General features: G+C 35.7%; 1 protein-coding gene across 10 annotated transcripts in view; it reads right to left on the bottom strand.

The window, feature by feature from the left end:
- GTDC1 (glycosyltransferase like domain containing 1) overlaps window positions 1-16,204 on the bottom strand; it is a 453,744-nt gene that overhangs the window by 249,626 nt on the left and 187,914 nt on the right. For all 10 annotated transcript variants that reach the window (XM_030801486.1, XM_030801481.1, XM_030801480.1 and 7 more), the window contains 2 exons: window positions 14,469-14,636; window positions 10,795-10,968 (listed from right to left, as the gene is read on the bottom strand). In XM_030801486.1, the coding sequence (XP_030657346.1) occupies window positions 10,795-10,968; window positions 14,469-14,636 (342 nt within the window). The remainder of the gene's footprint in view (window positions 1-10,794; window positions 10,969-14,468; window positions 14,637-16,204) is intronic.

The following is a 16,204-nucleotide window of genomic DNA, read 5'->3' as shown; positions in this document are numbered from 1 at the left end:
GCAAATCTGTTTCTCAATTCCAATAGCACAGATCTTCCCCCAATCACTATAATCAATATTTCGAAACCACCCTGACACTCCTCCATCAAGTTGTCACATCAACTTGCCAAGTGTATGACCAGTTTATTTGTGTGCTTCCTCCTTTTCATTGTTATGCTAGTTCTCCAGTTCATCTCCAATAACCTATTCCAGTAGTTTTTTCACTTGTTTCTCTGCTTCTTATCTCCTTTTCCATCAATATTCTACTCATCAATACCAAGTTATCCATGCTGTAGTGTAACAGTGGCTACCAAATGACTATAGGCCAAAGTCTAAATTCCTTAGTCTTAATCCCATATATAGTCTTACCATCTCCTCACACAACTAAGTCAAAGGTAATTAATCTTCTCTAGATCCAATGACCATTTACTTTCATAATTCAGTGTACCTATATTCTGTCTTCATAATGTGCCCTCTCACTCACTCTAACTCACCTCCATTCTCTAACAGCAAGAAATAACATGGCATTAATAGAAGTAAATATTAGAGCAACACAGTTTGGGTAGCTATGCAATTTCAGGCAAGCTTAACTTTCTGAACCTCGGTTTCCTCGCTTGCAAAATGAGGTTAATAGTACCTAGCTTCCAGGGGATTGGAAAAGATGAAAAGTAAGTACATAAAGTGCGTGCCCAGGAAAGGCACTTGATAAAGGATAGCCATTATGATTACGCCCAAAGCTTAGTGAGTCTTAGTGCCTAGCTCAAACGCCATAAAAGTCACATCGTTTTTACTATCTTGTACTTAAAGTCACCTGAATATGTCTATTATTTTTACAAAGATCTTAACCTTAAGATTAAAAACTGTCTTATTTATCCTTATATGCCAGAATATCTTGTATTTAGCACATAAATAACAAACTTTCAATAGACGTTGGGTGAACAAGGGCATATATAAAACCTCAAAGAATTAAATTACTGAGAAGTAGATTTTATTACACCTAATTTTTTGAGGCATATTTTATAAGAATTTTCTACATAACAAAATCTTTTATCAGGAATTTATTAGGGAATGAGCCACTCTGGGTAAGAGATTATTCTGGTAGCCTACTTTTCAATGGTATGTTCCAAATTGTTTATTTTTTAATGGAAAACTTCACAGAACATTTCCCAGCATTCTCAAATAGAATACTAAACAACTAGAATTACTTCTGTACTGATCAATCCACTCATCATCATTCATCACCCATGTGGAATGTATGAATATCACCGCTGCTGGGCAGATGTCACAGAACCAGCAGTACATGTGACTTTTCATGTCACATGACACAGTACTCACATTGCTAAGTTATAACATTTGGCTGTTGTCATAAGGGTTGGTAGAATATAAGACAGTCTCTAGCTTTTTATTACTTGAATTAGTGATAAGCTTTAGATCTACAGAATTACTAGAGTTTTCAGAATTTTGTTCCCCTTTGCTTTTCAGGATGGAGTCATGTTGAATGGATAAACTTGCCAAAAAGCCGATCAATAGATAACAAAAATGGTGATAATGAAAGTATTAAAAAAGCTAATAAAATTTGCCAAAAAGTTGTAGGTTGTAGTCAGCACATTACAATAATCATCTCAATCCTCATAACACACCTAAGGTGGGGGGCTGCTATTTCAATTTTCAGCTTACAAATGAGAAGACTGAGGCTCTGGAAGGTTTAGTGATTGGCCCAAGGCTGAACAGTGGCAGTAAGAGGTAGAACACAAACTGGAATCCCTGTATACTGTACTACCAACTTATATCTTTTAATACAGCATTACCAAAAATGGAATGACTGGAATAAGTGAGTTTTTAAAAGACAACCAAAGCTTAATTCTTCAAAATAATATACTTGAAATCTTTCCAGCATGCATTGTACTCATTTAATGAATAGAGTATATAACTTATAATTTGTTCTTGCCTTGCTGGGCCTACACTGATGATTGGTCACTGTGATACAGGAAGCTCAGTGAAGCCCTCTGAGTCTGACAAGGAGAAAAGAGACCAGGTGGACCTTCTGTTGATTCCCCTCTTTGGGTCTGTTGAATAACATTCATCCGTACTTGGCAGTAGCCTTGCTCCATGATGCCCTTGGGCTGGTGTCCCTAGCTGAGTTATGTTCTTTAATTTTTGGTTATTTCTCTGCATTGTCTGTGACCTTTGCTTCTTATCCCAAATTTCTTAGGACAGGACTACAAGAACCTAAGAAAAAAATGGACATTAAGTCTATGATTTAAAAGTAATGAAATGTTCTTTATGCTTGAGATGAACAGGGGTAAATCATCCTATAATGAAATCACAGTTTTTGGTGTTGCTACTGAATTCAGAGCACTTCTTTTTGGTGGAGTAACTGCTGAACTGAAGAGAGCAGAAATCTAACTATTGTAATTAGGCGTTAACATGAATAATTTCATTTAAAAATATGTTTTGAGTAAACAAGAGTTTATTCTATGTAACTTTATATATACTTATATATAAATATAAATATATATATATATATATATATATATATATATATATATATATGGCTGACAACGAAACTGTCTCTTCTTTTAACAAGGATAATTAAGAGGAAAATGGTTACAACCTAACACAGCATGAAAGATTTATATTAGATATAAAGGAGATTTCTTGACAGTGAGTAGTGTTATACATTAGAATAATCTCTCAAAAGTTTTTTACACAATAATTCTATAAATTTTTTAATGACATTCAAAAGAAACACGTTTTTGCATTTATTGTGAAGTGCCAAAATAATTGTCAGCAAATATGGTTAAGTTTAAATTTGTAAAGTCAAAGCTTTTCTTCTACTTTAGATTAATATTCAAGAAGACAGTACCCATTTCATTACTTCATAGAGCAAAGGCAGTAGTTTTACTAATATGTCCAACATTAATACTGTCTCAAAATATCTGAGAAATATGACCACATGTGGTCAGACTAAGGTATTTTCTGGCAACTTCCCTAAAAGCAGAACTCTTGATGGCAGAAAACAAAAAGTTTTCCGTGGGGAGCCATAGGGGCTGCCTTCTGTCCTATCAATCCACAAATTCTCGAATTACAAATCTGCTGTTGTTTTCTGACACATCTGCTTTGTAATGTAAAATAGTGTTTTCTTTAATAAGAATTCTTCAAAAAGCCCTTAGGCGCCTCGCCTTTGTTTGCACAGCCTGGGAGTTTTCATTTAAAGTTTTCACACTGTTTTTAAAATTCCCTATTTTTGTTTCTAAATTAGTTAGGTAAAGTCCACAAACCTCTGTTTTGGGTTCGCATTTCAGCTACATAGAAATGATGAAGAGAAATGCGCAGAGAAATTTGTAAGGTTTTGATAAATGGGGTTACCCCAAATGACCAACATCCTTTTTCCCTCTTTCCTCCAATGTCAAAAATGTAGGAAGTAGGAAAGCAGAAATGCTCTTTATATAATTCCTATTCCAGGGATGTAAAATCTACTACAAATTGAGGAAATTCACAGGAAAAACCCACTCTGTGGCAACTCTGACAATCAAATGTGTTGAGAAATAGGAACAGACAGTGAAATGATCGTGAAAATATATGAAATTCTGTTGTAATGATCACAGCAAGGTTGTTACTGGATATACTCTGTGACAACTAAGTTGGACCTGAAACCCAGATACAGTACATATGTCTGAATCTAAAGTACATTTGCTTTAATTTACTCGAAATCTAAACTTAAACTCCTAAGGATATAGCATCCATTCATCTCCTCATTAAAAAATAAACAAGTGGGTGTTTTTTTAAGGTCTCCACAGGAAACATAAACATTTGATCTTTTTATATTAATTATGCGCAACCATAATGAAAAAAATATTAACTTTTTCCATAATGGGACACAGAAATCAGACAATTGATAAATATATACAAGTATCAGCTTGACAGCCTGAGCATTTGTCTCTCTTCACCTTTAATCCAGCTGAATATGATTTGAAGAAGATGATACCCACTTTGATACACTCTATTCATGACTCCCTCATGGAATTCCTTGGGAAGAGATGATCTTTTTCAAGGATAAGAAATGCTACTTTGTAATTTGCTATAAGTCTATAACACATTCTTATATGATCCAATTTGTTGGAAGTGAAGATAATCTAGTGACATGAAAATCATGGATACTCCTTCAGTAGAGAATCTTGTAGGGGGACAGATGGAAGAAGTTGGATGCTGCGCAGATGCAGCCTGCTCCATCCTTAACATCTAATGTGATGAGCTGGGCACTGCCCTATAAGACATGTTTCATGCTATAAGCTAAGTTGTGAGGCAAGAGAGTTTGTATAAATGAGACATAACTTCAAAAATAAAATTTAAAAAAAAGACGTTTTCTTACACATGAAATCACAGCCTGAGCCCACAGCTGTTTCTTTGAAGTATTCCTCCTATTCTGCTTCTTTAGGACCATTTTCATTTTTTCTATCAAAACTCTTTATTAAAATTTCTCATTCCTGTTGATGTATCTTCTTTTTCAGAACTTCAACCTTTTAAAAATATGCTTTCAAAAGCCTTGAGCGCTTTCTCTTATAATGTTACCATGACATACTCACTTTCATTCAAATTTTCTGTCAGTTCATTTTTATAAATCATTTGTTCTTTACTGGTCAAAGTCAAGTACTAGAGACCAGAGTTTCTCTTTGTGAGACAGGTAGTTACAGCAAAATTGTTAAGAGTCTGGCTTCTAAAACAGTATTAAAAAGTATCTGGTTTCTAGGTATACCTTTACTATCTATATGTGTGATCACTGGCAAAAAGTTACTTACATTTTCTATGCCTGAGTTTCTTCAATAGGAAATGTCTTTCAGAGTTGTAAAGATATTAAATGATAAGATATGTATGATAAATACATTAAGTACAACGCAGAGCATAGAGTAATAATCAATAAGGGTTAGTTGTTATGGCTAGTTCTACCATCTAAAGATGACACTGTCAGAAAGCAAGATGTGAAGCCAGGCAAGGTGGCTCACGGTTGTAAACCCAGCACTTTGGGAGGTCAAGGTGGGCAGACTGCTTGAGCCCAGGAGTTGGAGACCAGCCTGGGCAACATGGTGAAACGCCAACTCTACAAAAAATAAAAAAATCAGCTGGATGTGGAGATATCCACCCGCAGTCCCAGCTATCAGTAGGGTAAGATGGGAGGGTCACTTGAGCCCAGGGGGTCAAGGATGAAATGGGTCATGATCACATCATTGCACTCCAGCCTGGGGGACAGAGAGAGACCCTGTCGAAAGAGGGGAGGGGAGGGGAGGAAAGGGGAGGGGAGGGGAGCGGAGGAGAGGGAATGGAGAAAGGAAAAGGGAAAGGGAAAGGAAAGGAAAGGAAAAGAAAAGAAAGGAAAGGAAAAGAAAGAAAAAAGGAAAGGAGAAAGGAGAAAGGAAAGGAGGAAGGAGGAAGGAGAAAAGAGAAAGGAGAAAGGAAAGGAAAGGGGAAAGGAAAATGTAATTCTTCAGATGTTTGGATTTCATAAGACTGAGACTTGCAGAAAGGTCTGGATATTTAAAATTTCCCTAATTCTGCTAGGCCTTGCCTTTATGAAAATTACATGACCTAAAGTATGAAAATATTGGCTTCCTTTAGCATCTAGTTTAGCAGGTTGCAAGATTACTCCCTTTTTTCTCTGCCTCTCCATCACATACTCAGCACCATGGAGTTCCACGGGAAATTTGTCTTCTTGAAACACACTGCAAAATTGCTTGACTTTTCAATCTAATCTATATCCTTTAACACAAAATAGTCTTTTGCAATATATTCCAGTAGTAATTCTCATCTCACCAAGTCTCAGGATCATATTTATCTTCTGGTATTAATATTACAAAATCTGCTTTGTTGACCACCAATCATCTTGCAGGCCTGGAAGCCTTCAGTATGGAAGGAGCCAGTGTCTGCACCCAGCAGAAAAGGGAAATTTGGTCAATGGCAAAGCTGTAATCAGGGAGATTTTAAAAAGATAGCTTAATAACATGTTTCCTGGTCACTGAAAACTGGAAGGATATTACAACTGCCCAAGAAAGGCTTTAGATGTTTATTGTCTTCCTTTAGGGGAACACAGCTCATGCACATCTTAAAGTAAGGTATAATGTTTAATTCCATTTGCTGTCATTTATAATTTCTGCCAAAAGTGGATTATGCATTTTCCTACATTCTTAAAATGAAACTTACTGGTTACCATTTAATCTCTCTTAATAAATCACAGTCATCCTTTTGATGTACAAGCTGTACAATCATGGAGAAATGTCTGCAGGGGTTATTTGATGTGCAGAGTTGCCTGCCCTGCCATAGAATGGCTCCAGGCTGCTATGTTTCTTTTTTTTTAACTTCCCATATATTTTTTTCAAAATGGTTTATCTCTCTCCTCCCTTGTTGTCAAGCTGTCAGTCAGCTGTCACTTTTTACTGCTGTCAGTGAGACTGCCTTTATCACACCCCCAATTTGATGCTGCTAATCTGCTGTCAGTTGAAAAATCAGATAATCAAGACCTCCGAAATTGCATTTACAGTAAGTGGTGGGCTGAGCACTGGATGAAGATTTTGAAATACAAGTTCTAGTTCCTGCTCTGCCTATATCTAGCTGTGTGATTGCCAGAAGACATATAACTTCTCTGGGCCTTGGCGCCTTCATCCATAAAAGAAGAAGAGGAGAGAGAGAGAGAGAGAGAGAGAGTGTGTGTGTGTGTGTGTGTGTGTGTGCCAGAGACAGAGAGAGATCTCATCCAGACCTGAATCCTAAGTTTCTTTGGCTATGAGAATACACATGAAACTTTTTTGTGACTTAACAGAATGCAGGGTGGATGCCACTGACCTTTTAATGGTCAAATTCAAGGATGATTTTTAGTCATCACTTTACTTAACCTCACTGCTGTGAATTCACTAATGATTATCTCCTTAGAACTCTCTCCCCTTTGTTCCACAGGATAATTATCTTAGTGTTGACCTCCTGACTCTTACTTTTTCTTCTCACTTCCATCTTGGGCTCTTCCTCCACCAATCCCTTAAGTGTCAAGAATGCCAAAGTGGCTCCAATGTTAAAAGGTCAGGATGATGATGAGGAACCCAGCAAAGGAGCCTGAGAAGCAGCAGTCTGTGTGAAAATCAGGGGACTATGTGTCCTAAGACAACTGAAGAATGTGTCATGGTGTGTCAAATGCTGCTGCTATGATAAATAAGATGCAGACTACGAACTGACCACAGGAATTTAGAGGCAGTGGTGACCCTGACTAAAACAATTTCAGTGGAATAGTTTTAACTCAGAACAGGAGGAAGGAACTTAGAAGGAACAAGTATAAACAACTCTTTTAAGGTTTTGCTGCTAAGAGAAGGAGAGAAATGAGGAAGTAGAAGGGGGAAGTGGAATAAGGAGAAAAAAAAATTTTAAGATATAAGAAATAATAATTTTTATGTTAATAGAAATAATTCAGATAAAAGAAAAAAAGGAATAATTCAGAAGAAAGGAAAATTGATGATGCAGAATAGACCAGAAAAAATTGTTAGGACAATAGTCCTTGGGTATGTGGGATGGATGAGTTCTGGAAAAGAAGTGGAGATGGGGCCTTACACAGAAGCGAGGTTGTTCATCCCCAGTAACAGGTGAGAAGATGGAGAATATGCACCCAGAAGAAGCACATAATTGGGTGGATCTGGTAGTATCAATAAATAAAAGTTGTCTTCTGATTGCTTCTATTTCCTCAGTTATCAGCTGAGAATGAAGACAGAAGATTTGGTATTGGAGTGTTCTAAAAAAAGGAGAAGGCATAATTAATTATCTAGAAGAAGGGAAATGCTTGCCAGGTAGTCAAAGGGCCCATCTGAATCTTACGAGTCATACATTTAGAAGACGCTAATAAGTATGACATGCTTTTCTCCAGTTACGTTTAGTCCATGATTATAGGAAGAGAGTACATGAACAAACAGATTTAAACAGACAAGGGTTTTTGCCAAATATGAAACAAAAGGTGTAAATGATTTGAGTGGATATGCAAGAGAGTAAACATAATGATGGAATAAGAAAGTTAAGCTGGACAAAGAAAGAGAAAATAGGACAAGAGTGAGATTAAGTTGGCTCAATCAATGGATGGTAGGGTCTGGTAAGGCCAAAGGATTGTTTGACTCAAGGTGATAAAGTAAATAAATAAAATCAATCTCCTTAGCTTTTAGGAGAGTAGTTCTCTATTTTCATGTGTCAATTATAGGACTGTGGGAGGCAGAGGGAAGATAGTCCTCTATATTCAGATGCTAATAAATATGCTAGGTTACAAATTAATGGGAGCAGGGTGGGTAATAAGATAAAATAACCTTTTGTTGTGGGTCTACTGTATGTTAAGCACTATCCTAGGTACATGGTATACATTATTTCATTTAATCACTGCATCATCCCTATGAGATGGTTTAATCACAACCATTAACGAACCTAAGTGCAAGGTCATTCCACAGGTACAGATCACAGAGCTAGTAAGTGGTGGTCAAAACTCAAATACGTGACTATGGCGTCTAAGAGCTTTCCCATCCCAAAATATTCAATACATATAATGAAATGTTTTCAAGGGAATACACTCTCTTGCTACTATTTATCTGGTCACTGCGAGTGAGGCAGGAGATGAGTGAGGAAGGCAAGAGGTAGCAGTGGGTGCCATGAGTCCAATATTAGCAAAACTGCCGAGGTGACAGACATGCTCTGAGTTTAAACAGATAGAAACTCTAAAAATCTTCATTTATTTTGTTGGAAATATGGCTTTTCTCCCCTCCCTAATTAATATCCATTATATTATATAGCACAATGATTAATAATTTAACTGTATCTTCTGCTTTGTTTTTAGTTAAATTCATTTTTCTCATGACCAAATAATATTTGGATTGGTAGAAAGATACAAGCATTCAAAAATATTTTTTAATCACCTTGGTTATTTTGCCTTTGGAATTACTAAATACTTTTCAACATCTCAACAAAATAATACGGTTTTGAAACTGCAGGCATTAGAACGATTGTCATTCATGCAAATAATCACTTACTTACACTATATGAGTTTGGGTTGCATAAAGCAAATTACCATTTGAAAATAATTCAAATAACACTCTAGGCTAAGACCTTGCTTATGAATGTTATCTTGGCCACAATATTTCTTAACCTTTTTCTATTTAGCTAGATTCCTTTATGGTAATATCATCCAAATTAATAAACTATTCAACTGCCACAGGTATATTAAACATATGATGTTGCAGAAACACATCGGATGTAAATGAATTTTAAAACATTTATTTCGAATTCTATAGTAGTAATAATTAAGATGAGCTATAACCACCTACTCAGAGATACACATTTTGCCTATACGTGATATTAAAAAAACTTAAAACTTATGTCAAAATATAAGGTTCATATTTTGAAAAATTCAGATATATAACTTCTAGTTAATCACAGGCAAAGTATAACTATCACATTTTTCAAAAGTTGAAGTTCTCTCATCACACATAAGAAAACTATGTCTACAAATACATAGATAATATACATTATTACATATATATTCTGAAAATTGCTTGTGATCGTGGCTCCACTTAGCTTTATAGGTTTCAAAACAGGAAATAAATCATTAACTGTTTTTGACAAATGACCTGTAATGACAGGATGCTTGAATGGTAAGTAGAAATTGAAATCAGAAGTCATAAGGCCTAAATGTTAATCCAGTCTGTGACAATGACAACATGAATACAAGCCAGTCTCTACTTCTCTGGGCCTCTGTTTTCTGCACTTTACATAAAGATTGGGCAAGATGGTCTAACTTAAATTTTATGATTCACGAACTTGATTTTGTATGGGGCAGATTTTTCTTCGATGAAATATTAACAAATAAGACACTCAAATAAATCAGCAATAGGGGTGCAGACGAGGACTACCGTTTCTACAGCAAAGTATGGGTGAACCCAGTAAGTGTAGAACATAGAAGTTAATGCTGACCTCTTGCATAGCATGTATGGATATTAAATCATTTCCTGCCTTCGTTTCAGGGATGAGGAAGAAACAGCTGTTCCTGAACTCTTTTAAGAAAGCAGTCAGTAAAAAACAGCAGAGTCTCCTGCTAGTGTGAATCCCACTGAAGTAAACTTTCTGTTCACAAGGGAGAAATATTCCTAGTGGTAGTAAAAACAGTTTTGCTAGGTTTAATCAAAAGTGAAAAGGAATTCCAGAATGTTCCCTTTGAGCCACATCATCCATTGCTATTGCTAATTCAAGGTGGGCCCAGCAACAAGTGTAATTAAAAAAAATGTCCATAGTAACTAAGAAAGAGAAATGGCAGTTAGGTACATTTGTAAACCAATATAGAAGACTTAATTCTTTATTAAGATAATATAAATAATTAAAAATGAAGAAAAAATAAAAGAAAACAGCATGGGAAATGAACTAATCCAAGCAGTGAGACTTAACATTGACTTATCTAGACCAGTTATCATCATATATATAAATCAATGGGCATAAGCTGAATGCAAAGGTTGAGAAATATGCTTGACAATGACTTCTGTAACAAAAAAAAAGAAAGAAAGAAAACACCAGGCTGCTTTGGCAAACAAATAAATAAAAGAAAAGAAAGGAAGGACTCAATAGCTGAACTATTTAGTGATGGGTTAGACACATGATGATTTAAAATCTTTGTAAATCACAGCATGGTGAGATAGAATTTAATTCTCTAACCATACTTACGCTGAAAAGTTAAAACTGGCACGAAGAACACCAATTTCTATACATTTGAGGAATAATTTATGACACAATATTGAGAACAGAGTCAAACACACTGACCTGCTCACATCAGGAAACCTGATGGGAAAGTAAATAACTTGGCACTTGGGTCTGATGATGCTTTCCAGATCCTTGGGTCTGTGATCAGGAATCAGCTTCATAAATTTTCCAATGGAAGTGAGAAATGATTCCATATTAAAAACTGAGTTGAATACAACCACATCAGCCACCAGGCTGTAAAGGTAAAAGACAAATGCAAATGATGAGCCCAGACTCATTCAGAGTAATTTTTATCAACCTAAGACCTCTATGGATTAATCAGAGTTTATACTACACCTTAGGTTTGCAAAGAACTCTTCACTTCCTATCACTATCTACCAAAGTGTCTCTAAGAGCTAAGTTAGTTTCATTAGTGTTATATCACAGGGAGTTGATTGGTGGCATCAGATTGGAAAGGCAACAGGGAAACAGAATGATTTAATGAGATCGCATGAGACTCCAAATCAAAGCATATTTTTCCACAATGCCAGGAACTTTCTATATTATCAACAACACTACATAGAGCAATTCCTTTTTCTTCATGGCCCAGCTACCCATGTTGAATTTCTGTCAGTGATGTGCATCATTTTATACCATACTACCGAGAACAGAGCATCTGTCACACTTCTCACTAACTTCAACAAGACTAATTCAGATAAAACTACTTTCATACTAAGGCACGATACCTTCAGCACTATTTGGTTAAAGTCTACTTCCTGCTTTAGCCTTTACTTCAAGAAACTGTGTTAAGTTTTTGAAAGTTCTGGGACTACACAAAAAGGATTATGGTATCCCAAAATAACTTGTTTCACTATCATATTATATTATATTATATTGGGCTAGCCAGAGAAATAGAAGAAATTGGTAGAAATGCATCCGGAAATCCAGATCACTAGGTCCTAACTGATTACATAAAGGTACATATAAATTATAAAGCACCGCAACACCGTGAACCTTCGAATTCAACAAAATAAATGTAGTAACAACAGTCCGCAACAACAATGGTTCAAACTTAAGATTTTTTTAATTTCACAATGGTGAAAATGTAATATATATTCAATTGAAACCATACTTCGAATACTGAATTTTGATCTTTTCCTGGGCTAATGGTATGTGCACAATATTCTCTCACGATGCTAGGCAGCAGCAGTGAGGCACAAATCTCAGTCAGCCACATGATCACAAGGGTAAACAATCAATATTCTACAGTGGCCTGTGCTGCCAGATGATTTTGCCCAACTGTAGGCTAATGTAAGTATTCTGAATATCTTGAAGGTAGGTTAGGCTAAACTATGATGTTCGATAGGTTAGTTGTATTAAATGCATTTCAACTTATAACAACTCACAATAATGGGTTTACCAGGCTGTAATCCTATCGTAAGTTGAGGAACATCTGTATACAAGATTAAAGGGACAAAGCAATTGGTTTTATTCCACCCTAAATACTACTGGAAAGAAGACATGTTATGTCCACAGGACTGCAGAACACCACAGAATAAGTAGAACTTATAGAATAGGAATGCCGTAGCCAATCGTCAGTTTAGTTTAAGTCATATTTGCTGAGACAGCCAAATTTACTATTACAATGTTAATATATAGCAGAATAAAAAATGAACAAAAAGAGTGTTGGCCTGCTACTTCCATGCATCCCTTGAAAAAAACTGATTTTCCATACAAGTATTGTTTATTAGTTGCTACCTAGTGCAAATTTGGGGGATGCGGGTGATTACAACACGAATAATACAAAGGAATATCACAGAAGTGCTGACACAACACTAAGCAATAAGGAAGCCAATATAATAATATACCAAAAGTTGAAGGATGTTTTACAGCTAGTCTTGTTTTCACCATATGTCACATATTGTAATAGCAACCTACAGGTCATAATATATAGTTGTGACATGTGTTCATAAGTTAGACGGTTAGTGAAATCACTGTTTAAGGTGAGTGCTTATGTCAGTCATCTTTAAAGTCCTTAACTGCCACACAGTCAAGAAAGAAATCTGACAGTGCCAAAAAAGCAGAACTCAGCAAGAAAACTAAAGAAACATTTGAGGAAGCAGGAGTCATACTTTTCAAAGAGAATCTGAACAGGACTGCCTTTTGACACTCTTATTTTTCCTCTGGACAACTGTGAACCATTTTTTTCCCATTAAGAAGCCAACTGATGATGAAGTCCACTTCTCTCTCTCCAAGCCTGTCTGTAAGTTTACCGTCTTGAGAAAAGCAATGCTCAAAAATCATGTACAAAACTTTTATAGTCTCATTCCCTATGAGCAAAAACAATGTTTTATGAAAGTGAGGAGGAATCGAGAGCTGAACTGTTTTTAGATAGCTTCCCTCAAACGGCATGTGACCCAACGACTTACATTCTTAAAAATCCAGTCTATGCCAAATTAAAGATCCAAGATAGTTTACAGAAATATCCTTTTTGGTACATTTCCTCCCTGATATGACTGGATGTAACTTCCATTAACTTTAAAGCCACCCATAAAGGGAAAAATAGACTTAGTTTTTTCCCAGTGATTTCTCAGGGGTAATAAACATACTATCTGAGGAAAAGAATGATGCTAATCAAAGAAATCAAAAGAATATTACAAATGTTTTCCATATTGATAAAGCATAAAATGATTTTATTCTCATTTTTAAAACATATTTTCCTTCTCTGTTTCAATATATTTTAATTTTATTATGAAATTTTAAAACGGCTGCTTTTTTTATGAGACATTTGACGTGAAGCAGTTCCACTCTACTTTGATAGCACTGCTACTTCACAATTGAAGCAGCTTGTAAAAATAATTGTAGGAAAACATTCACAAAATGCACACAACACAGAATTATTACTATATAGCCGTTTTTCTATGTCAACTAAACTATGAAACATTCTTGCAAGAATTGGGGGTCTGTTTAAACACATCATCAAACCCAGTTGCTAATAGCTGTTAATAAAGATGAATAAAATGTACAAAATCACTGACAAACAGATTCCGTTTAACTGTTGCAGTTACGTGAATAGGATCCAATAGCAAAGCCATTTCAGAATTGTTATTAACTTCTTTCATTAACTAAGCTTCAGGAAATACACTTTGTCGAAGTCACAATAGAGAAGGACCATCACCTTTAAAATGTCATGGTATTTTAAGGCTGTGCCATTTCAGAAGACTCAATGAGGGAAAAAAGAAAACACTACCTAAAGATTCATTGTCCATAGTCTTCTCTGCCTTACAATTAAAAAAAAAAAAAAAAAAAAAAGGCGGGGGGGACAAAACCCCAAGTTGCTCCATTATGCTTTAATTTTTATTTCTCTGTAAAACTCTATTTTGATTTTAGCTGAATACAGTGATCGTGATTAATAAGTAAGAGTTGACTAACTGCACTTTCTAAATGCCTTAAGCAACAGATCATGAAATCAAGGGGTGAAGGTCCCTGCCAACCTTTTAATTCTATTTTGAATGTTGTGAAAAATAGATAATTAGCTCAACATATAATTAGATTGTTACATATATGTATTTTTATAAAATGATTAGTTGTGATCTTACATATACTGCAGAAGGAAGAATTGTTTAAATATTTGCACCCACCTTATGGTGTTTTTAAAAAAGGTGTACAGCAGTAGATTTCCAGATTTAAAATGTAACCACCTACAAAGAAAAAGGTAGCAAAGGGCCAAATATAATGATACAATCCATACCTACCATGAAAGAATTTGGTTGTATCCGTATTGGAAATCCCTCTCCTGACATTTCTTGACAGGATATATCAACTGGTTCTCGTGAAAATACAGAATCTTTTTCAGTTTCCCAAGGTCAGGCCGCAGGGCAGCCAGTTCGGTCAGGTTAAGCACTGAACTTGCAAAGAGGGTCCTAGGAAACAAGAAAATTGGGGTTTACTGTCCCAAGTATGTTTGAAGGGATCACGCTTTGCTCTTCTCTCCTCTTTCCACCCCAAGAAAAACACATCCCCTATAGGGACACATCAATAGTTGAGGCTTAATACCATGTAGCAGCATTCTAAGTTTTGATCTCTTAAAAGCAGCTGCTTAGAACTATAAAGTCCCCGAATCTCACTGGTCTTCTCAGTGCAGTTACTGAGAAATGCTGAAAAAAAAAAAAAAAAAAAAAAAAAAAGCCTGATGGATTTTATTGAAAAAGGCAAGAAAAGCTCTATCTGAAGGACAAACGGAACAAAGATAAGGCTGACTGGGGAATACTTTGCTTGCCAGTTTCATTACACTTTCCTTCTTTATGCAACCAACTACTGAAATTCAATGTATGAGCAGGAATGGCACATGTTCATGTTATGACATAAACTCTTTTGATTTATGCAATAGACTTATCTAGTACGGTCTTTTTCTCTTGGCATGTTTTCTTACCCTCCCCTCACTTGTAAAGTATCTTACAATACTTGTATTTTTAAAAACATCTTTTCTTCTCCATTACTGGACTGCTAATGGTACCAGATGCATCATCTGTAAAATCCCTTAATAAAGCACAAATATAAAAATTTTATGAAAGGCTGATTCCTTATCTTTAAGGGAAAAAGGGAAACTGAAAGCTTGCTTATCCATGTTTATAAATGAAAAAAGTGTCAATTTACTCTCTCATTCCACATACATTTACTAAATGCCTACTATGTGCCAGGGTCTAACCAGGAAGAACAGAAAAGATGAACAAGACAGCTCAGCAGGATAAATGCTGCCTGTAATAGAGACATACACAAAACATTAGAGAAACAAACAGAAAGCAATACTAATTGTCTGGGACAACCTGGAAATGTTTCCCTAATAAGGTGCCTATTACATATGGACACAAAAGAGGGACAAAGTACAGGACTTCAGCAGCTGAGGACATTTAGATGGCACAATTTTGATAGAATGCCACCTTTATAACATAATGTAACATCATTTGACCTTTACGGCTTTAACTCCCATTCTAAAAAATCAGGTTCAATAAGGTTAAGAGTTTTTCTAGGATCACACTGGTAGAAAGTTGCAAAGCAGAGAGACTGCTGGTCTTCTAAGAGCTCAAACTGCTTTTCATTACACCACAGATATGAATTGGTTGCGGACCACTTACATTGCAAGTGCTTTTTTCTGTACTTAATAAATACAAAATATCATCCTTGTTATTACCATGATTACAACTACTATAAATCCTCCCTTGCTGACAAGCCAAATGGCTAACTTCAGGTGTTTATATGATCTGCCGCACTAGCCTTTCACATAAGAAGAATGATTACATAATAAGTGCATATATCACAAGTAGGAATTCAAGTGTCTTCTTCACCGGCTAAAAGAGGCACATAAGACCAAAAGCCAGCAATCCTTCAAACCTACATTGCTATATTAATGTTATAATTTATCTCTTTAAGGTAAAAAAAAAAAATCTCACCAAGGAGATGCACTTATTTTTTAAACCTGTCTGTCTATACC

The sequence above is a fragment of the Nomascus leucogenys genome, chromosome 20, assembly GCF_006542625.1.
Source record: "Nomascus leucogenys isolate Asia chromosome 20, Asia_NLE_v1, whole genome shotgun sequence".
Classification (NCBI taxonomy): domain Eukaryota; kingdom Metazoa; phylum Chordata; class Mammalia; order Primates; family Hylobatidae; genus Nomascus; species Nomascus leucogenys.
Note: the sequence above shows the minus strand (reverse complement) of the source record. Positions and strands in the feature narration are given on the sequence as shown.